Consider the following 24462-nt stretch of genomic DNA (forward strand, 5'->3'; position numbering starts at 1 on the left):
GGACAAGTGTAGCATTTCCTGCGGTTGCAGGGGAAGGTGCCGGGTGTGGTGGGGTTGGAGGGCTACACTTGTCCCCACACCTCCTCCCTCACCCCCATCCCAGGCCTCCTGCACTGCCACAATGATGCCACCCGAAGGTTGCAGGAACAGCAACTCATATTCCGCCTGGGAACCCTGCAGCCATATGGTATCAATGTGGACTTCACCAGTTTCAAAATCTCCCCTTCCCCTACTGCATCCCTAAACCAGCCCAGTTCGTCCCCTCCCCCCACTGCACCACACAACCAGCCCAGCTCTTCCCCCCCACCCACTGCATCCCAAAACCAGTCCAACCTGTCTCTGCCTCCCTAACCGGTTCTTCCTCTCACCCATCCCTTCCTCCCACCCCAAGCCGCACCCCCAGCTACCTACTAACCTCATCCCACCTCCTTGACCTGTCCGTCTTCCCTGGACTGACCTATCCTCTCCCTACCTCCCCACCTACACTCTCTCCACCTATCTTCTTTACTCTCCATCTTCGGTCCGCCTCCCCCTCTCTCCCTATTTATTCCAGTTCCCTCTCCGAAGAAGGGTCTAGGCCCGAAACGTCAGCTTTTGTGCTCCTGAGATGCTGCTTGGCCTGCTGTGTTCATCCAGCCTCACATTTTATTATCTTGGAATTCTCCAGCATCTGCAGTTCCCATTATCTCTGATACTTTGGGGCTAATACCCAATTTAAAAAAGCACAGCCAAAGGACCATAAAGACAAAGGTTTTTTGGGTAAAAAGAACTTGTTACATGTAACCAATCTGAGACAGTGCCCAATCTTAAACGGCAAAACTGACTCAATGGTCTTTGACGTGACTCAGCAAGATCCCCAGTTTAAAAATCAGGGTCTAATGTTTAAAATTTAATTTTAACTCCTTTGCTCAACAGACTCATGTCTTTTAAACTCAGATGCTACTTCACAAATGCATAGCTATGTTTACACGTACTGCTATAGACCTCCAGGACGCATTCAGCACACAAGTGCCTATTCATTGTAATCATTCAACTGGGACAAATATTTTGCCAACTGCGTCCATCCCGAGCAAATTAAGTTGTAATGATTTGTATACTTTTGCATAACATTTAAGTTCTAATTACTTGATCTACCACTCACTCCAAATGTTCAGTGTACTTCACGTTTCTTGCAAATTTGAGTGTATCATTCACTTGAAACAAAGCCACAACCTGACCCATTAGGGGACCCTCGAAGCTTTTGTGCATCAAGCAACTTTTTTCTCAAACTGTGCAACATAATGTGCAATCATAACCCGTAATCTTCACAAAAAAATGTAAATTCTTACGTGGAATCAGACTCAGCATTGCATTGTAGGAAAAATCCGACGCTCTTTTGATGAGGCCGATCAGGATGGAAGCGAGGCATCACCATAATTTTCCATGGCAAGTTTCGCACAAAACATGGAGGACTCAGCACAGACTCACTGAGCCTACTAAACCGTTCCACAGTGAAACGAAATGTTGCCTCTGACCGCCAACTGGTGTCTGTTGAAATAAACGAGAATTTTAATTTTCACATTAAAGCCAAGATCAATTTTGCCATACTTCGTTGCTTGGCACCCAATTCTAATCTGGGGTTTCCACAGTGCTGGTAGAATTCCAAGTCAATTCTGTTATATATTTGACTGAGGCAAAAACAGCAAAATTTCACTAGCAAACAACCATTCTTGCATGTTGCAAAAGCATGTTTTCTGGCAAACAATTTCAGTTATAAACGGTCATTGACACGTATACATTTCTAAAACCTGTGTTAGTTTCAGCTCTTCAGATCACTGTACACCTGCACTGTGTTCTGGGAAGCAAGTTGAGAAAGCTTCTCCACAATCCAAACAATATTTTCTATTGAGAACTGTGGGGTACAAACGGATTTTGCTGCTCAAGAACCAAATTTGCCAACAAATACAGGTAACTCATTAGTAGGTAGTACACAAAAATGCAGATCAGTTAAGGATAAAACAGTTACTTTCCACCAATTTTATGAACTATCCATATCAAAATACCATCCAGGAGGAGTTACTTAAATCAAATGAGGAGTACATGACAATGGCATTTTCTGTTGTCCACACATTACTTACCATAGATAAGCTTTCCTTGTTCTTCCTAAAAAACAAACAGAATACTGGCATGGGGAAAAAGGGAGAATGGGATAAAGCTTCTCTTAACCTTTTCACCACGAGATGTTAAATAGTCTTTCCCTATGCTTCTTAAATGTAAGGCTTTGCTCTTCCAAGAGGCTGCTTTAAGTTGCAAAACAGAGCGCCAAAACACAACTGCAGGACAGTGCTGTCAATCTGGATGAGGCCCATCAAGGGCAATGGAAATAAAAGGTTGAAAAATTTAAGTCAATACCCACTGTTGATAATATTTTCCTCATCTTAAACTTCCATACACAAACAAACAGCTACAGATTGTAGCACAAAACTCTTGCAGTGAAACACTCAGTAAGTAGGTAACCCACTTTGCTGTAACAAGTCATTCATTCGCTCTCCTTAACAAGGCCAAAACATGTACCGATACAAACAACATCCGAAATACCATCCAATCATAGTACTCAGTCAAAGCATCACACTAAAGGATACGGAGTTAGTAGGAACCGCCGATGCTGGAGAATCCGAGATAACATGGTGTGAAGCTGGTTAAACACAGCAAGCCAAGTAGCATCAGAGGAGCAGGAAAGTTTGACGTTTTGGGTGAGGACCCTTCTTCTGAAGAAATGTCAAGCTTTCCTGCTCCTCTGATGCTGCTTGGCCTGCTGTGTTCATCCTCCTTCACATTGTGTTATCTCACACTACTAAATGTTGATTGATGCTTTGCATGTACATCAAGGAGGGAGAGTGTAGCCAGGCTCAGGACAAATCTTACCAACAGCAGATAGACAACTAGAGGGTATAATTTTCTTCCAAGAACAAAATCGCCTAACTGTTTTTCTCCTTACTAGTAACATTCCCTAGAAGTTCCAGAAATAAAGAGGAATTAGATCACTGGGGAATTAAGGTTAATACGGAAACTTAGGATTTTGCTTCATAGGCATATGCTTTCTTTAGTCTTATTGCAAAAACGTAAGTAGCCCTAGATTCATTATGCAATAAAAATCATCAGTAAAGATAAAATAAATTGAGTCTAGTTTCCATTCCTTGATAACCTTAGACTTAGAATCTACAGATTTTAGGAGTGTTATAACAAGGGTTAAGGAATTTCAGTTGAGTCCCTAAAAACGAGCAAAACATAGTGCTGCAGTGCCTGTGCTTGGTGGCCTTCATTCGAACCACTTAAACACCTCAATACGACAATTCCCATCTTCATTTGCAATATCTCCATCGCCTAACTTTTCCCATCTCTAATCTTATTCATGCCCATTACACTCCAAAAATGTGACTGCTCATCTGACTTTAGACTCGAGAAGCCCCAATTTTAAAGAGCTCCGCTACTGATGGCCATTCACATGGTTAATCTTCTCCCATCTCTCTACTTCTCAACTTCACTTTGTTATTTGAAAAGTCAGGTCATTCTGCAAGGAAATAGACCCTTCAGTCCAACAGTCCATGATAACTACAATCCCAAACCAAACTATTCTTACTAGTGTAAAAAGCTTACCTCGAGTGCCGGTGCCTTTCATTTCTGGTTGCAGCAGCAGCGCGAGCGAGAGCTTGGAGCAGGGGCCTGTCGGGAAGCCGGTGAGTCATGGTTATTGAATCTTCGAAAGCTTACCTCATGAATAGGCGGAGGTACGCTGAGCAGGAGCCAACAAGGGACTGGTGAGTGAGTGAGGTAATATATTTGTGTGGTTGCGTTACCCAAAACACTACCCGGATAGAGACTCCCACCCATACTCCTCCTCTAACCAAAAAAAAAGGTTCTGTGTGCCTGATTGGTAAGGTAACAAGTTTATTTTTTATTCTTTATTTTTTAAATCTTGGGAATTTAGAATAATGGGAACGGAGGTCAGGGCAATTGAATGTTCCTCCTGCAGAATGTGGGAGGTAAGGGTCACCACTAGTGTCCCTGCTGACTACATCTGCGGGAAGTGAACCCAACTCCAGCTCCTTGAAAATCACGTTAGGGAACTGGAGCTGGAGCTGGATGGACTTCGGATCATTCGGGAGGCAGAGGGGGTTATTGAGAGGAGTTACAGGGAGGTAGTCACTCGAGTACAGGAAAAAGGCAGATGGGTTACAGTCAGGGGACGGAAAGGGAACCAGCAGGCAGTGCAGGGATCCCCTGTGGCCATTCCCCTCAACAATAAGTATACCGTTTTGGATACTGTTGAGAGGGGGACGACTTACCAGCCGAAAGCAGTGGGGCACAGGTCTCTGGCACAGAGTTTGTCCCTGCTGCTCAGAAGGGAAGGGGGAAGAGGAGCAGAGCATTAGTCATTGGGGACTCCATAGTTAGGGGGACAGACAGGAGGTTCTGTGGGGACGAGAGACTCTCACGGTTGGTGTGTTGCCTCCCAGGTGCCAGGGTGCGTGATGTCTCTGATCGTGTTTTTGGGATCCTTAAGGGGAATGGGGAGCAGTCCCAAGTCGTGGTCCACAGTGGCACCAACGACATAGGTAGGAAGACAGATGGGGATTTAAGGCAGAAATTCAGGGAGCTAGGATGGAAGCTGAGAGCTAGGACGAACAGCGTTGACGTCTCTGGTTTGTTGCCCGTGCCACGTGCTCGTGAGGCGAGGAATAGGGAGAGAGAGGAGTTGAACACGTGGCTACAGGGATGGTGCAGGAGGGAGGGTTTTGGATTCTTGGATAATTGGGGCTTTTTCTGGGGTAGAAGTGAGAGAGTCAGAGTAGTTGTGATGGGGGACTTCAACTTTCCAAATATTGACTGGGAACACTATAGTTCGAGTACTATAGATGGGTCAGTTTTTGCCAGAGTGTGCAAGAGGGCTTCCTGACACAGTATGTAGATAGGCCAACAAGGGGCGAAGTCACATTAGATTTGGTACTGGGTAATGAGGCTGGCCAGGTGTTAGATTTGGAAGTAGGTGAGCACTTTGGTGACAGCGATCACAATTCTGTTATGTTTACTTTAGTGATGGAAAGGGATAGGTGTACACCACTGGGCAAGAGTTACAGCTGGGGGAAAGGCAATTACGATGAGATTAGGCAAGATTTAGGGAGCATAGGATGGGGAAGGAAACTGCAGGGGATGGGCACATTAGAAACATGGAACTTATTCAAGGAAAAGCTCCTGCGTGTCCTAGATAAGTACGCACCTGTCAGGCAGGGAGGAAGCTGTAGAGTGCGGGAGCCGTGGTTTACGAAGGAGGTGGAATCTCTGGTCAAGAGGAAGGAGGAGGCTTATGTTAGGATGAGATGTGAAGGCTCAGTTAGGGCACTGGAGGGCTACGAGGTAGCCAGGAAAGACCTAAAGAGAGAGCTCAGAAGAGCCAGGAGGAGACATGAGAAGTTGTTGGTGGATAGGATCAGGGTAAACCCTAAGGCTTTCTACAGGTATTTAAGGAATAAAAGAATGACGAAAGTAAGATTAGGCCCATTCAAGGTTAGTAATGGTAAGTTGTGTGTGGAGTCAGATGAGATAGGGGAAGCGCTAAATGAATATTTTTCAACAGTATTCACTCTAGAAAACGACAGTGTTGTCGAGGAGAATACTGAGATACAGGCTACTAGACTAGGTGGGATTGAGGTTCACAAGGTATTAGAAATCCTTCAGAGGGTGAAGATAGAGAAAGCCCCTGGGCCGGGTGGGATTTATCCTCGGATCCTCTGGGAAGCCAGGGAGGAGATTGCCGAGCCATTGGCATTGATCTTTAACTCGTCATTGTCTACAGGAATAGTGCCAGATGACTAGAGGATAGCAAATGTGGTTCCCCTGTTCAAGAAGGGGTGTAGAGACAACCCTGGTAATTATAGACCAGTGAGCCTTACCTCAGTTGTTGGTGAAGTGTTGGAAAAGGTTGTAAGAAATAAGATTTATAATCATCTAGAAAAGAATAAATTGATCAGGGATAGTCAGCACGGTTTTGTGAAGGGAAGGTCATGCCTTACAAACCTTATTGAGTTCTTTGAGAAGGTGACCAAACAGGTAGATGAGAGTAAACCGGTTGATGTGGTGTATATGGATTTCAGCAAGGCGTTCGATAAGGTTCCCCACAATAGGCTATCGTACAAAATGCGGAGGAATGGAATTGTGGGAGATATAGCAGTTTGGATCGAAATTGGCTTGCTGAAAGAAGACAGAGGGTGGTAGTTGATGGGAAATGCTCATCCTGGAGACCAGTTACTGGTGGTGTACCGCAAGGGTCGGTGTTGGGTCCACTGCTGTTTGTCATTTTTATAAATGAACTGGATGAAGGCATAGAAGGATGGGTTAGTAAATTTGCAGACGACACTAAGGTCGGTGGAGTTGTGGATAGTGACGAAGGATGCTGTAGGTTGCAGACAGACATAGATCAGTTGCAGAGAGACATAGATCAGCTGCAGAGCTGGGCTGAGAGGTGGCAAATGGAGTTTAATGCAGACAAGTGTGAGGTGATGTACTTTGGTAGGAGTAACCAGAAGGCAAAGTACAGGGATAATGGTAAGATTCTTAGTGTGTATATGAGCAGAGAGATCTCGGTGTCCATGTACACAGATCCTTGAAAGTTGCCACTCAGGTTGACAGGGCTGTTAAGGCGGCATACAGTGTTTTAGCTTTTATTAATAGAGGGATCGAGTTCCGGAACCAAGAGGTTATGGTGAAGCTGTACAAAACTCTGGTGCGGCCGCACTTGAGAGTATTGTGTACAGTTCTGGTCACCGCATTATGAGGAGGATGTGGAAGATTTGGAAAGGGTGCAGAGGAGATTTACTAGGATGTTGCCTGGTATCGAGGGAAGGTCTTACGAGGAAAGGCTGAGGGACTTGAGGCTATTTTCGTTAGAGAGAAGGTGGTTCAGAGGTGACTTAATTGAAACATATAAAATAATCAGAAGGTTAGATAGAGTGGATTTTCCTAGGATGGTGACGGCAAGCATGAGGGGGCATAGCTTTAAATTGAGGGGTGAGAGATATAGGACAGATGTCAGAGGTAGTTTCTTTACTCAGAGTAGTAAGGGAATGGAACGCTTTGCCTGCAACGGTGGTAGATTCGCCAACTTTAGGTACATTTAAGTCGTCATTGGATAAGCATATGAACGTGCATGGAATAGTGTAGGTTAGATGGGCTCGAGATCGGTATGACAGGTCGGCACAACGTCAAGGGCCGAAGGGCCTGTACTGTGCTGTAATGTTCTTTGTTCTATGTTCTAGTCCCATCTACCTGAACTTGGCTCATACCCCTCCAGACCTTTCCAATTCATGTACCTATCTAAATGACTCTTAAACACTAACTTTATCTACATCCTCCACTTCCTCTGGCAGTTCATTCTGCACACAAACTATTCTCTGTAAAAAAAATTGCTCCCCATGCCTTCAAAGTTGTTCTCTTCCCACATTAAAAATATGTCCCCTTGTCTTGAAATTTCCTAATCTAGGAAAAAGGCACCTGTCATTCACATTAGCTTCACCCGATATGATTTTACAAAATTCTACTGGTCACCCCTCAATTTCCTCTGCTGCAGTCGAAGTAGTGCAGCCTATCCAGCCTCTCCTTATAACTCTAACCCCCCTCCATTCCTGGCAACACCCTGGTGAATCTCTTCTGAACCTTCTTTAATTTAATAATATCCTTCCTCTAACAGGGCAACCAGAACTGGACGCAGTACTCCAGAACCAGATCTCAGCAACGACCTATACTCAATGGTCTGAGCAAGGAAGGCAACCAGGCTAAATGCATTCTTAACCATGTTTCCTGTGCACAACGCAAGCTTCAAAGAATTCTACGTGAACTCCGAAGTGTTCCTGTTCTACAGCACAACGTAAGACCCAACTTTTAATTTTATAAGCCCTGCCCTTGTTTGTTGACCAAAATACAATACCTTGCATTTATCCAAATTAAACTTCACCAGCCACTCCTCAGCGCACTGACCCAGTTGATCAAGTTCTCTTCGTCATCTTAGATAACCTGCCTCACTCGACCACCAATTTTGCTGTCATCCACGGACTTACAAACCATGCAATTCCACATTATCACTGAAATCATTTATATAAATAAACAAAAATGGACCCAACGCCAATCCCTGTCGAACACCAGTGAACAGGCCTCCAGGCAGAAAAAACCCTCCATCACCACTGTCTCCAGCTGTTAAGCCAGTTTTGCATCCAACTGACAAGCACACCCTGAATCCCATGTGATCTAACTTGACTAATTAGTCTACCATGTGGAACCCCGAAGGCTGTATTGAAGTCCAAGTAAACAACGTCTACTGCTCTGCCCTCAATGTTCTTGGTTACGTCCTCAAAACAAAGTTCCTTAACCTTCTATCTCTGACCAAGCTCATGCTTATCAACCCTGTCATATGGTCGGACACCATATTTCATTAAGGCTCCATAAACAATCTTACAGTAAAAGGACTATGAATCCACGTTGCATTCTCTATGTTAAAACAAGATTCGATTCAAGGGAAGATATTAGAAGTTTATTTAGTGAAGTGAAAATAAAGGATTAACGCAAGGACAATGAACAAGATACTGCTGAGAAAACACATACAAACAAAAAGGAGCATGAATGGGCCATTAAAGCCTAGTTTGTCTTTCAAGGTGTTTGCTGGTCTTCCACCTCAATCCAATATCCCTCAGCATCATTCCAACAACCTGTATGCTCAAGTGAAGAACTTTGACATCATAGTCCTGAATAGCAAACTCAAACTTTTTAATCATCCTATTCAGAGGCATAATGATGTATGACTGAGGGCAAGTGGAATTTGAACCTGGACATTCTGACACAGAGCAATGAGCACAATAATTGCACCTCCAAAACTCTCCTGCAGCTTTAAATTCCCAGCAGCAGGATTAGTGCCACAGCACCTGGTCACAAGTCCTTGATATTCTGAGGGTATGGCCGTCCACTCTAGAATGACCTTGTTAAGCCCCTGAAGATTTTTAACATTTAGCTCTGATCGGTACAAACTCTAGGCAATGCATGCTTAGATTAACCTGAGGAAAGTTGAAGAAAACTATCATCTCACAAACCAGTCTCATGGATATGATACACTCTAAGTAAAACATGTGTTTTAAGAGAACAAACCTCAATACACTGACTTCAGGTATCGTCTCAAATGCCCTGTACAGCTTTAGCAAAGTTTGGTAACACTGCGCTCCAATTCCTTGGTAACAAATGCTAACATTCCACTTGCTTATCATTAACTGTTTACCGTACCTACTTGTTAACATTTGCAATCACATCCAGGAGCGCCTCAAACTTTTGCCAGCGTGTTTAACTTTGCCATATTGTATTCATTGGCATTCTTGCCCACTCTCAATTTGTTCATTTTTTATGCAGTCATTCAAGTTTGAGTTATAAACAGTCAAAGGTTTGGAAAATGAGGAGCTGCTAGAACGCAGCAGAACTTTTTTGTGGTGGTCCTAACAATGAGACAGGTCAAGGCTTTCAGTAAATCCAAGTCCTGCAGACTAAAAAAATGATAGCAGTTGAATAAAACTTGTCAAGAAATTGCAATAACACTTTAACTGCTCCAAAGGGCAAACAATCAACAAAGCCAATCCCACAAGTGCAAGTATAAACTATACTAACTATATGTAAGCATACATCATGCATCATTGACCAAAAAAATTGCTGCATCAACTAGAATGCACATTTATTTATTAGCTTTGTTAAATTAGAATAAAATCAACTAACATGAACAGTATACAGTGAACTGTGCTTTTCTAGTCTCTCAACTTCCAGTTAAGCAGCCTTTTAAACCATAGAACAATTTCTCTGGTTATTAATACAGATAGGCAAACATGTTAAAAAAACTAAAAACAAAAACTGAAACTTCCTAACTTGTCAGGCAGACCTACATAATATGAACCACCAATTTCAAATCCTAAGTCAAATCCTCTTCTCATCATTGCCTACTTAGAAACATTCAACGGTAAAATATAGCAATTCTACGTCTGCTTTCTTTCATGATATATAATATAAGCCTTACATTTGAGTCCAGCATTACTTCAGTCATAACCTAATCAAATAAGGAAGGGAATATTTTACAATGTCATAACTCACCATTTCTCCAGAAAGAGTCTTCCACAGACACAAGCGTTAATCTGCACCAATCCAACTAAATGGAATATTGAAGATTGCATGCACCACTTGCGGGTAGATCTAAGAACAGCCGAGCTAGAATGAAATAGTTAGAGAACAGAAGAGGACGGTGGGTGGTTTATGTCTGTGTGGAAGATCCTCCTTTAGAGAAGTGGGAGTTATTACTATTGTGTACTTTATTCTTTAAATCAGGTCATTTGTAGTCATTTCCAGAGGCATCACTTACAGGAATACTGACAAGTATACATGGAGACATCATCTTTTTCTAATAGAGAGAGAAGAATCAGAAGCTAAATACACAAGGACAGAATTACAGAAACATATAGAAACTCCTAAGATTTACTTACCAGCCAATTATTTGCACAAACAAGTACATACGGCAAGATGTTGTCAAAGCCCTTGTTTTGCCCTATGTATTTATTCTCCTTTTTATTGGCAGAACACAAATTCTCTTCAATTGTTCTGCATTCTTCTGATATTCAGGTTTGTGTTTGAGACATTATCTTCCTGGGTTGAAATTTCTTTCCATGATCCAGGTTATTACAGTATTCACTTTTCACCCCTTTTGGGTACAATGTGGTGATATCAAAATTGAGGAAAACAGTACCAAGCTTTGAAAATGAAGTGCAATCTTAACTGTTTTCACCTGATGCGCTGAAACATGTGGTCCTAGTCCAGTTATTGGCTAAGACCCAAAGAAAAATAAAACACATTCCTCTTACCCGTATTGGATCATTTAGATCTTGATGAAAACCCATGTCCACAGCAAAAGTTTGTCTTGCACAACTGTTGTACAGAATGTACCAGGTAAATTAGATAACTATATCTTTGTATGGACCCCCAGAGTTATGGCAATCAAGCTCAGTTTCAGAGGTCACAGACAGTGATTGCCTTAGTTTTCCCAATATTTTTTCACCAGTTTTAGTAATGGCCATAGCAGCTCACATTGTTTTCCCATGTTTATGTTGCATGCTGTGACCCTGATGATTTATTCAAGACCACTGAAGTATTTTGATCAAAGACTGCAGATTTTCAAACAGCTCAAGATAGCTTCCAGTGTGAGGCACTAGCAGATCGGCTGTGACAGTTCAGCCACTGCATCCACAGTGCTGAGCTTGCAGAAGTGACAAAAAGACACTCTCAGATACAGTGGAAAAATATAAGAATTTTGGAAAATGCAAACTGTAGAGATGCTACTTGCTGATGTATTTATTAATTTTACATCCCTAAGTTATTAGCTGTCATGATTCAAATGAAGTGGGAGTATGTAAGAAACCAAATTATCTCAACAATGTGTCAGACTTAATTTTACACATTCACCTCCTGACTCCCCAAAGCCACTGCATAAACTTTAAAACAGAAAATGGTAGAGCCTAAGAACTATTATTTTCTTGGTTAGACAGGTGCAGCAGCAGCATCACACAAGTGTCAGACAAATCAATTGTGCTCAAACATTCTCTCCACTGACATATGTCTCATTCATAGCATGTAATGCAGCAACTTGCTGAAGCTTCTTCAATAAGAGAACCTATTACTTTTCCTACCTAAAGGAACATGGCTGAATGTACTGAACATCCAAGACACACAATCCTGGCCTAAAACATATGGGTCAAAATTGTGTAATGCTTTCCTAACATTTAAAACACTTTCACTACATGACAACAGCTGCCGAGGAAGGCAACTCACTACCGGATTTAGAAGATTTATGAACACAAATTAGGAACAGATCACTCAGCCCCTTGAGCCTGCTCTGCTTTTCAATAAGATTATGGTTAACCCAGTCACTCCACATTTTCACCTACTGACAAACTTCCCTCTTCTTTATCAATCTATAATTTAACTCACACTTAATTAAAAAATTCCGAGAGGCTGCTTTCATCATCTTAAAAGAGGTGGGGTCCCAAAATAAAACCCTTTGAGGAAAAAAATTCTCCTGATCCTGATCTTATTGGGTACCTCTTAGTTTGAAACTTAATGACAGCTCTATATTCTCCTGTAACAGGAAACCTGAGAACACCCCTCAGGATCTCACGTTTCAACGAAGTTACTTCTCAAACTCCAGCCGATACAAACTAAGCCCACCAAACCTTTCCTTTTTAGACTATCTGCCAATTCCAGGTATTAATCTAGTAAATATTCTGTAAGCTAACTCGCAAAATATTTAAAAATCGGAAGAACTGTGAATGTTGTAAACGAGGAACAAAACAAAGTTGTTGGAAAAGCCCAGGAGGTGTGGCAGCACCTGTTAAAGAAAAAAAAAGTTAACATTTCAGGTCTGGTGACCCTTCCCCAGGTCACCAGACCGGAAATGTCAACTCTGTTTTCTTCAAACAAGGAAGCCAGTACTACACGTTTCAGATTTTGTCTCACCAATGTCCTGCAGAACTGAAGCACAACCGCCCTTTTGTCCCCCCACTCTAATTCCCCACGCAATCAACAATAATACTCAAAAAGCTTTTCCTGTTAGTGGTTGTACTTGCCATAAGTATCACTAGATGTGGGTTATAAATTCTAGTAGCGCTGATGCCCCAAATTTGAAAGCACCACATCCCATCACATCATCCGCAAAAACTGTGCAATGCCCAAATGCAGCTCAACAGCATTACTGCTTAATTGGAACAAAAACTGGGTAACGGCCCGGATGTCAAAAACAAGAAATTTTGCTGACTGGTGACCTGTTGAGGATGACTGGATAATGCAGGAAGGAACTCAACATTCTCTCTTTGGTTAGTACCACAGTAGGCCATATCATCTTTCAGATGCATTCCCTGCTTTAACCCAACTCCTTGCCCGACCTGGATTTGCAGACTTTCCACTAACGCAAAGATTCTGTCTTTGATATTCAATAAATGACTATTACATGGAATGCTTTTTTAAAAAATTAGCACAAGTTTGACATTTCTTAAACAGTGCATAGCTGAAGCTAAGCTAAAATGTCTGACTTGAGAGGAAACCCTTAATCTCATGGATTTTAAATTCAGCATGACAACCAACCCACTAATGTGGCCATTAGGGACCAATATCGAAAAGCATCAGCTTAGGGAAAAGAATTTTAAAATAGTTTTATTTTAAGAAAAGCATTTTTGCAGACTTCTATCCACAATAAATCTCATCCTACAATGAATAACTGAGCAAAATAAAAATGATCACCATCAAGAAATCAAGGGTAGTGCACAGTCTTAATCAGTAAAGGGGAGATAATCTGACCAAAATGCTAGCGGCTATGGTGAATTTCTTCAAATGCTCATTCCCTTTTCCACCTCCACTCCCAAAGAACTGAAATTCCTACTTATATGCTGAAGTTGAATGAATGAGGAAGAATCTCATAACAACATGCTCCAAGTAAGGAAAAAAAATTCCTTGCGACCAGGATTTTTAATCAGAGAGCACCTACCCCAAGGGGAGGCATCTTGCTAGAACAGTGTGCAATTCTCAATCTTCCGTTTAGCTGCGTAGGCATATAAAACCCATAAGTGTTCATGTGTAGAATATCTGATCTGGAGGAGAATATGTGTAATAAATCTGGTCTTTAAGAAAGATTTAGCAAAATATAACCAACAGCGTTGTTATTAATCCCATTTTCATCAATACTGTACTTCAACCTTAAGTTTCACAATAGGTATCTAAGCATCCAAAGTTATTGTAATAATCACTGCTGAATACATAGAATTAAACAGGAAACAGCTCTGCCACCACAGACAAAACAATTTGAAGTCATATTTACCATCTTGATTCAGAATGTTTTAGTTGTCATACAAGATGGTCAATGTATAAAATGTCTTCAAAAATCCTTTTTTTGGGCCAACTTTTAATTCAAACCTCTACATAATTCAATAACAGAATTGGGGCTAATTTCTTTGCTAGATTTAAAAACTTACTATTCGATCATCTTGTCTCTAGATTTCATTAAGGAACCACTGGAACCTAATTTCAGCAATGCACAAGTAGTTTCAATGTTTGCAGTTATTACAGCTTTAATATTAGACAGTTAAACAATTATTTTTTCTCTATCAAAAACAACCAGTTGCAGAGCCTTGGTTTACATACTCCAGTATTTTGCATCACATATTAACAAGACCTAGCACATCTGCAAATAACTCAAAGTCAAAGTAGTCTTATGAATCTTAAACTGGGAATATTTTCATGTAACCTACTTCAAGTACATTTCTTGACGGAAAGTTATGTCCCCTTACGTTAAAAGGAGCAAATAATTAGAAAACGTACCAAGAAAGATAGTCAAAGTAGATGGACGGTCATCTCTTCACAGCTGGTTGCATGTTTCAATCTAGTCCAATCAAACGACTTGAAAAAGTCTACACCAAGCTATCAAGATTCAGCACCCAAGTGTGGGGGTCAAAGCAATGGCTGCTGCATAAGCAATCCAATGATATTAAAACACTTGGCAGAGAGTGAGTGAGAAGGGAAGTTTAGCTGTGCAATCAGGCATTTAAATATCCTTAAAACAGATGTGACACAAAGTATTTTCATTTCTAGCACAGCCATCATGATTTCGGTATGCAAAAGATTCATTCACCCAACACAAAACTTAAGCCATAAATGCAAAAAGCCATTGGTTGGATTTTAGATAAAAATTTTGTTTCCATTTCATGTTTGAATCAATCATTCTCCAGAAACAAATTTTTCAATTGACAACTGTCACCAGCAGACCGTTGTGAAACACATTTTTGAAAAATGAATACGAGCCCAGTTTAAGACTAGAAATTCCAAACTATAAGAGATTCCTTCTCTGCTAAACAGATTAAAAAACAAAACGTTACCATCTTCCATGTCTTCTTCTGTGTTGTTGTGTCCATCTGCCATTGCTACGTTACCATTGATGATTGGGTTTGGTGTGATTCGTGGGGGATCATCTGCATCCCCAGCTGGAAAAAAAATTCATACGTTACTGCCCAATACAACACGTTTTCACTGCAGAATTTATGCTGTAAGCATTACTCAAGATTAGGGCACTATGCTTGCTGTTTTCCCTAATAAACCGTAGATCATAGTGTTTCAAACAGACAATGCAGCTAAGTAATAAGGTTACAATTTAAAAGAGTCATGAAAATGAAACACATCATGATCATCTAAGGGGAAAACCAAAAGCCACTTTTGGGCTCACTTTTCAAAAAGCAAATAGTGTTGCAACAACAAAAAAAAGACTGTCACACTTAATCAGTAATAAGGAATAAAAGGACAGCAAGTTAGTCAGTCATTGTGCACTACCTGGTTTGCTTGTGAACTAAAGTGGTTTATTCTTGCTTAAAATTTACTTCAAAGAATGGTCACGTAGAAAAGTTGCAAACAATACTAAAATGCTGCATAGTAGTAATTTCCTATTGCAGCAGCTGCTGGATATACAATCCAAGCCCAGTCTAGAAGGAAAGTCAACTTTCTGAACTCTCAGGCTATTAACTAAGAAAAGATTTTCAATACCGTCACCTCATCAATGCTGCTCTGAAATAAAAACAAGCATCACCATCCTCTATTTACTCTCCTTAAATAGGAAAGATTTAAAATGGTTTGGAGGCAGGTCAGAGGATACTTACAAGAGTGATAACTGAATGAGCAAAGAACGCATTTCTGAAACAGGGTCACAGCCCAAAACATCAGCTTTCCTATTCCTCTGATGCTGCTTGGCCTGCTGCGCTCATCCAGCTCTATACCTTATTATCTCAGATTCTCCAGCATCTGCAGTTCCTACTATCACTGAATGAGCAAATTCAGTGATAGTATGAAGACAGACTGGACAAACTAGGGTCATTTCTATTGAAACATGATTTGATTAATTGCATAAGGTCTGGAAGGTGAGCATGACAAGAATGTTTCCTTATGTACGTCAGTCCAGAACTACGAGGTACTGGTTTAAAATTAGGGGTTACCCTTTTAAGACAGCTATGAGGAGTATCCCCACCCCAGGAGCTGTGTTATTTTGGGATTCTGCCTCAGATGTTCACAGAGTTGGGTCACAACATTTAAGACAGAAGCATATGAGCTCCTGTTAGGACAGGGAATCAAAAGGTCAGGGATATATAGAACATAGAACATAACAGCACAGTACATGCCCTGCGGCCCTCAATGTTGAGCCAACCTGTCAGACCAATCTGAAGTCCAACTAACCCTACACTATTCCATGTACGTCCATATGCTTATCCAAATGTATGTGAATATATGTGAAATTTAGAACACAAAACAGATCAGCCATGACTTTACTCAAAGTCAGAGATAGCTCAAAAGGCCAAATTATCTACTTGAGCTCCATAAAAATGTACAGGCAGTAAAATAAATACAGCAAAGCAATAAGTTCCAGATTGAGCTGGCAGGCTTCTAATACAGAAAACAATCACATGAATTGCCTTACTACTTCGGTTTGGTTTCCCCTTACAATACTAGGCTGTACAAGTATAGATTATCAGAGGAAGAGAAATCTCCATCCAAGGGTACAGCTTACAGAAGCTAACGTGACAAGTACCTGAGACAATGGGAACTGCAGATGCTGGAGAATCCGAGATAACAGTGTGGAGCTGGATGAACACAGCTGGCCAAGCAGCATCCCAGGAGCACAAAAGCTGACGTTTCAGGCCTAGACCCTTCATCAGAAAAATGGGGATGGGATCAGGGTTCTGTTTTGTGGCACAGCAGGTGGCCCAGGATAGACATGTCGTCTAAGGAATGCTACCCGAAGGTTGCAGGAATAGTAACTCATATTTCGCTTGGAAACCCTGCAGCCCAAATGGTATCACTGTGGATTTCACAAGCTTCAAAGTCTCCCCTCTCCGCCACTGCATCCCAAAACCAGCTCAGTTCGTCCCCGCCTCCCTAACTTGTTCTTCCTCTCGCCTATCCCCCTCCTCCCACATCAAGCTGCACCTCCATTTCCTACCTACTAACTTCATCCCGCCCCTTCACCTGTCCATCCTCCCCAGACCGACCTATCCCTTCCCTACCGCCCCGCCTACACTCACCTCTACTGGCTCCATCCCTGCCCCTTTAACTAGTCTGTCTCCTCTCCCACCTATCTTCTCCTCTACCCATCTTCGATCCGCCTCCCCCCTTTTCCTATTTATTTCATAACCCTCTCCCCATCTCCCTTTTCTGATGAAGGATCTAGGCCCGAACCATCAGCTTTTGTGCTCCTAAGATGCTGCTTGGCCTGCTGTGTTCATCCAGCTCCACACTTTGTGCAGCACTAGATTTATAAACATCAATAAACTCAAATAACACTTATTTGTATTTACAAAGAACAGAAACACATGGGACTTCGTTGATGTGCGCAGAATTAATGAGAGTACATTATTCTGGTCCGAAGTTTGCACATGTGGGTAAAAATGGGGGGCATCATACAACTGGATTACGCGCTGTGCTACCGGCAGCACAACTGCAGAGGATTCTGACCTTTAACTTCCAGAGAGATCTATGCAAATTTCAAAGTTAGAAACACATGCATAACCCAGAAACTTGCTCCAGCTTCAGGTAGAAGAAACTGGCATGTGGGTCTGATTGCACTGTATTTCACTCAAAAAAACACAGCAATTTTGACGAAGTAGCTTCCTTGACACTTAAGTTCACATTCATCCAACTGTAGACACCAGCACTTAATGAGCTTTGTAGTAATCGCCAAGAAAAGAAAACAGTAAACATCTAAAGCCATTTATGTGCAATGTAACGCATGTGCACACAAAACCAACAGTAAATGAGATCATTATTCTCTGTGTGGTGGTTGAGAGAGGATAATCCCCATGCACATTTTGCTCCACAGACTTGAAATATTGCATTTAGGATCTTTGACATAAAGCAGCTCAAATGTCTCATCCGAACTGAATGACAGAATCATAGACAATGCAGCACTTGTGTCATTTAGAGATAATGGGAACTGCAGATGCTAGAGATTCCAAGATAATAAAATGTGAGGCTGGATGAACACAGCAGGCCAAGCAGCATCTCAGGAGCACAAAAGCTGACGTTTCGGGCCTAGACCCTTCATCAGAGGATTGTGTCATTTGTGTCATTTATCTAGGTGTTAAGCCCAATGTCCTCAAGTCCTTTAGTTGGGCTGGAAGCTGTAAACTTCAAACTTCTGGTTCAGACAAACAACTAAAAACTGCTTCTTTGTGAAGAGAGAGGGCTGTCTCTATGTGCATTGCAAGACTCATCCCAGGCACAAAGAAGCAATGTTTTCCTGCAGATATGATAATGATAAATCACAACAAAATTAATTTTACCAATCAGCAACGGCAAATGGTAAGGCAACTGGAGTGTAGTCAATGCTATAGTGCTATAATAGCATGCCACCTAAATCCAATTTATTTGGTAGCCATAATTTCAGAAATGCAGAGAAATGTTGTCATCATTAAACCTTGGCTAAGGAGAAAAGCTTTAGATGTTACGTAAAAACACGAAGACATCTAAGTTATCTCTCGGAGATGCCTTGCAGACAGTGACAAAAGAAGCAACTGCACTGTGTATTATGGTTACATAACAAATCAAAAGTACAACTTTTCCTGATCATTCTAAAGCAGCCAAAACAACAAAATACATCCTACAGCCTATTTAGTCAGATCGCTGTGTCATGGGCTTATAAATGCTTTTGTTGCCAAATGCAAACTGCCTATTTAGGCAGATGTTTACTTTGTTACATAGAACAGTAATGCACTGATCAAAGTGATACTTCTCTTTCAGGACAATAATATGCGAAGGACAAAATTCCAACACTAGCTTCCTGAGGCAAATGAAACAATTTAAGACAGGAATTCCAAAAGCCCTTAAAGACAGCCTTAACCATGCAAAATTCAACAAGTTACGTTAATCACCAAGACAGTCATTAGTATTTTTAAGTATACAATTATTGAATTTCAATCTCTTGCTCACCAACACTATTACTTCAAATCCTGTTACCATCTCATTGTCCATGTTTTCCAAGTATTTAATCTTTTAAATATTATGGCTTCCAAACATAAAGTTATTGTGGAATTATTCTCATGTTTATTCATGCAGCTACATTACTTAAGACAATGCAGCTTCTTGCATGACCCTCATTAAATATTTTCTAACATGCACGCTATTCCTTTCATCGCTGATTTTTTTACAAATGTTATGCAAGTGCATCTTTATTTAGTTTAATGATCAAGTCTCAATGCCTTGGTTATTAATTCAACAGGGGAAACAGTTCTCATCATATTCCTTCAAGGATATCCACGAGTGTCTGCTTCCTTTACTTTTTCTTTCTGTGGAAGCAAGACTGAACCTTTGTTCAGAAGTAAAATGTCTGTCCTGTTGAAAAATATTTATAATTCTTTCCATTGCTCCAATGAGTTTCTGACAAATTTCCCAGAAATATCCCCTAGCCCAGCTGGCCAACCTGATGCAGATTTGTTGAAAAGGTAGGTTTCATGTTTTAAAGTTGATCATCTTTTAATCAAAACCAGGCAGTAAAGGTGAACAGCTTATAAACGAAGGAAAGGGATTAATGGAATTAAGAGACAGATAATCATCAAAACAACTTGACAACAGCATACAATGTTGACAACGATAACGTTCCCAAAACCCAAACGTTATGCAAATAATTAACACAGAACACATACATTGATAAAAGAAGTTGAAGCTTTTCACTTTGGTCTCATCTGGAACAGAATGCAATAAACAAGACTTCAGAAAGGGGCACAAATTAATGCAGCATAAGGTAATGGTGCTGATTGGTTGAGCCATTAATGCCATGGAGTGCCAGCAGGAACAGACAACACTGAATCTCACCTCGTAGGCTAGGTACGTAGTCAGATTCATCAGGGTGATGCCACTAGTTAAGTAAAAGTGGCAATTTTCATAACATTTTCCTCAATGAAAAGAACAAGTTTACAAATTCCATAATATTCAAGTGGCTCCCAATACAATTCCTAGTATAGGACAGATTATTTAATAATCAAAAATATCATCAGCATTATTGATCTTACTATCAGTAGTATAATTTGCAGTAATTTATTCCCAGAGTAGAATCTCATCAAACTATGGACATGGTGTCTACAGGCTTACAAACATGATCTTGTTGAGCATGAGTCTACTCCCAGTGGTCAACAGAACATGTTTTTTGACACAGTCTGCCAGCTGTTGAAAAAAATGTGGGACTATATATACACAGCAGCCACAGGCACTGAAACTAATATCACATCGTCTTTGTGGTGGGGTCTTTCATGAATTTGCAAGATATATGCAGTGAGTGATGATGTGATCAATCCCAGTGTGGAAACAAGGCCTTTAGCCCAACAAGTCAACACCGGCCCCCAAACCCATCCTGCTATAATCCACCTAATCGACACATCCCTGAAAATTGGGCAATTCAGCACAGCCAATCAACTTACTGTGGAAGAAAACCTACACAGACAGGGGGAGAACGTACAAACTCGACACAGACGGTTGCCCAAGGTTGGGATCCAACCCGGGTACCTGGCGCTGAGAGGCAGCAGTGCTAACCACTGAGCTGAAAGTAATCATTGTCTAACATGTCACAGTTCTCAAATCAAGGCAAGTACACTGAGGTTGGCAGATGCACGTTCCTGCTCCATCTCCACACTAACAACAGTCCAATCAAGCAACACCCTCCTTTCAGGTTGTATAAACTAGTGTTCCTTTACAAGTTTGGCTTGTGTCCTATCCCTGATGAATGCAAAATGAAAAGTTTGAACTTAGTGTCTCCTTTCAGCAATACTAAAAGTCTGCCAAGTTTTGAACAGCTTTCTTCTCTGCCCCTCACTTTAAACCATTCATCAAAATAGACACTAATTTCAGATTTTCAACATCTATCTGGCTTGATTTTTCTTATTTTAAAAAAAATGCACTGTTTTTCTTTTCTTAGTACTTTTAGGACGCAAAAAGCAGTTTTATTATTTGGCCCTTTACGTCAGTACGGCGGTCTTAAACACGTAAATCTGGTTATGTCCAGAACACACACATTTTCCATATCCTTACATTTATATCATCCTTTCATACAAAATTTACTACACTGATCATAATATCTGCCATAACCTATTTATTGACTTCTGCAATCTTACAGTATGTGGGGTTTTGGAATAGTTGGCAAATTGCATCTGAACATTTACGACAAAGCTCAGAAAACTCATTCCTGGGCTAACGGTTTAGTTTTTGAAAATAAGATTTTCATGCTTGGCCTGTAGCCATTAGAGTTTAGAATTCGTAACCTGGAGGAAATGGTGCTATCTTGGTACTATCATTAGATTCGTAAACCAAAGCCCCAGTTAATTCTCTGGAGATATAGCTCAGACAGCATGATACCTAACAATCTAAATTCAATTGAAACGTCTAAGAGCTAGTCCCAGTAATAGTAACCGTGACAGTTTTCAAATCTTAAAACCCAGTTGTTCAATAACTTCCTTTTGCAAAAGGAATCTGACATCCTTAACTGGTCTTGCCTACATGTGTCTCCAGATTTAGAGCAATGTGGCGAACTCTTAACTGTCCACCACAATAGCTTGAAAGTCACTCATTTCAAGGGTAATTAGGGATAGGTAACAACCGCCATCCTTGCAAGCAATCTTTCTTGTAACTTCTGTCACGGGACAGACCTGGAGGTCCATGTGTGTCAGAGGCTTCAGGAAGTGGAAACCATTCATGGGCATACTCATCAGCATGTGCGGAGCTCCAGAGTTATCATCAGCCACAGAGCTTAGTATTGCGTGCTTAGAGGGTTGTTCATCTGTGAAACTGTCTTACCCAGAAAGTGGTAGAGGTTGTGTTATTGAATTTATTCAAGGCAGAATCAGGTAGATTCTTGAAAGACAGGCGTCAAATCATGTAGGGAGCTGACAATAAAGCAGGGTTGAAACCACAATGAAATTAGCCATTACCTGATTGAATGGTGCTGCAGTACAGAGGCCAAACGGCCTAATCAGGCTCCTAAACCTCTCAAAATTACTTTTTCTAAAAAACTCAATAGTTTAATTTATAATTTAAGATTGTAACAGTAAGCTTCAATGCCATTTTTATATATAGGCACCACCAATTCATATTTTTATTAGCAATGAAAGGATTTCTATAAAGCATGAAGCATTTCCCAGGTTCCATGTGATTAAAATGTACTCATCTTAAGGGGTCTTGTGGCACAGTGAATGTGTCCATATTTCTGGAGAAGGTCCAGGTTTAGATCCTTCCTGTCCCTGAGGGGTCACAACATGACTGAAAATGATGTTTCAACATAATTTACAACATCACCAATCCCAGTCTTATTCATGTGTGTTATCAAATGAAGACTGGAAATCCACGAACATCCATTATACACACTAACACCTTCAAAAACCTGCATTTTTTCCAAGATATTCATCACAAAAGATTAGATCTATTGCTTCAGCAAGTTCTTGTACAAACTATCATCTATCGTTAACACCTAATTTAGGCTGGGCAAGGCGTCTAATTCACTGAATGCATGTTAAATTGGCTTTAACTATGCAAGAAAGCATCCAACTTTAAGCGGTCATGTGAAGTTTGTTAACAGATCAATGGAAGTGGTATATAATTTTCACAGAGCTCCATTTAAGATTTTCTCCAAGCCTCCATGACAAGTGGAAATCACATCATAGTTGCATTGCATGCTATTCCATGGAACTCAAGTGAACATCTATAAATACAGCACAACCAGAGCACAAATCAACTTTTGGTTCCAGACAGCAGATATAACAACAAAGAGGATAGCAAAATATAAGCAAGTTAGTCTGAATGCAATTCAGGTCAAGTTAGCTACTTAACTCATAACTCCACACAAAGCAGGAGTAACAGGATTTAGCGTTTTGGGTAAACTTGAAAACTTAATCTCTAAATAGTCCTTTTAGACACTGAGTCATTCTCCTGAGGTGAATGATCAAAGGACATTTATGCAGTACAGTTTTAAAAAAAATTGTCACTACAGACTAGGGATTGAACTCAGTAGTTTGCTTTCTAAACATGGAAACTAGAACTTGATATCTACAGTATAAATGTATATAAACCTTTGGACTTTAAGTCATAAACTCTCAAGTATCCTGAGAAAGTCCTTGACAGATAGAAAGTTTGACATCTCGTCCCAAATTAAAAGACAGCATCTGAAACCTGTCCTACTATTTGGATGACAATTGTTGGATAGGATGTAAAGGCCAAGTGTACGGTGTTTCTGGATCACTAATTATTGCTATTCTGGCCTCAAATTCTTGTCAACATTTTGCATAACCAGTAGAAGGCTCTAAGATTATACCTGAGATTACTTTTGCAGATCAGGAGGTTGGTGAAATAACTTACTTAATCTACATGATATTTTTCCATGGAGTTTTATAGATCAAACGGTGGTCATTTGTCCTAATTTCATGTGTCGGCTCTTTGAAAAAGCTTTATTACTCATTCCAATCATTTAAAAAAGTGTGTCAAATAAAACAGGCTAGTTTAGGTTAACTTTTACTACAATATATGATGTTTTCACACGAACCAATCAAGGATCTCAAACTGGTCGCTCAATTTTAAGTAAGCTCTGGATCAGGTGAAATAGCAATGGATATGTTTAGATGCTGTTCGATCGCTCTCAATGGTTTAGCTTCAGTCACAAGCTAGAGATCATTCAGTGCAGAGCACGTGATATCATTTGTATTAGTGTTTTATAAATCTTAGTTGCTGCCAACAAGCACTAGTTTATCATGCACAAGGACATATTCTCTATCACCCAAGCACTTGAAATTCTGGTATTTTCATTAAGTCCCAGAATCCAGAGACTAAAAAATGGTGACACCTGCTTTAAATGCATTCTCAAGCTGCTTCTTGAAGCACTGGCTCAAAGTTGTAGTTGGAAGCATGGTTTGTTTAGAATGCAGAGCTCCAGGATTGAAACCAACACAGAAATGAACCAAGTATGGACATTTTTGACAACAGGATATTCACGAGTATTTCTGCAAAATGGTGCACAAGCTCTTCAGCGCTGGTAATTATGCAATGAAAACAGGCTCTGGTGTCTACAAAGGATCTACAACATCCAGTACTGGCATCAAATGCTTAAGGTCCATCCAAGGTAAGGTCACAGCAGGCTGCGAACATCTGGTAAACAGCAAAAGCAAAAGCACAATTGGTCACTGAATACAAACCAAAGGTTGTCAACACATAACTTACAGGAACTTGATCAGGGACTTAAAGCAACCCCAAAAATATCAATGCATTAAACTGCTGTTTCATTCTCTGCAACCAGTGAGTATCTGAATCAACTCAAGAAACTATTAAACATTCAAAAAAACTGAGTTATTTAACAAACAGAAT

The 24462-nt window shown here is 40.7% G+C and overlaps 1 protein-coding gene across 4 annotated transcripts in view; it reads right to left on the minus strand.

Moving 5' to 3' along the window:
* usp7 (ubiquitin specific peptidase 7 (herpes virus-associated)) overlaps positions 1–24462 on the minus strand; it is a 105213-nt gene that overhangs the window by 69247 nt on the left and 11504 nt on the right. For all 4 annotated transcript variants that reach the window (XM_059654126.1, XM_059654125.1, XM_059654128.1 and 1 more), the window contains exons 2-3: positions 14967–15071; positions 1329–1527 (exon numbers count right to left, since the gene is read on the minus strand). In XM_059654126.1, coding sequence (XP_059510109.1) covers positions 1329–1527; positions 14967–15071 — 304 coding nt within the window. The remainder of the gene's footprint in view (positions 1–1328; positions 1528–14966; positions 15072–24462) is intronic.

Source organism: Stegostoma tigrinum, chromosome 23 (genome assembly GCF_030684315.1).
Source record: "Stegostoma tigrinum isolate sSteTig4 chromosome 23, sSteTig4.hap1, whole genome shotgun sequence".
Lineage (NCBI taxonomy): Eukaryota > Metazoa > Chordata > Chondrichthyes > Orectolobiformes > Stegostomatidae > Stegostoma > Stegostoma tigrinum.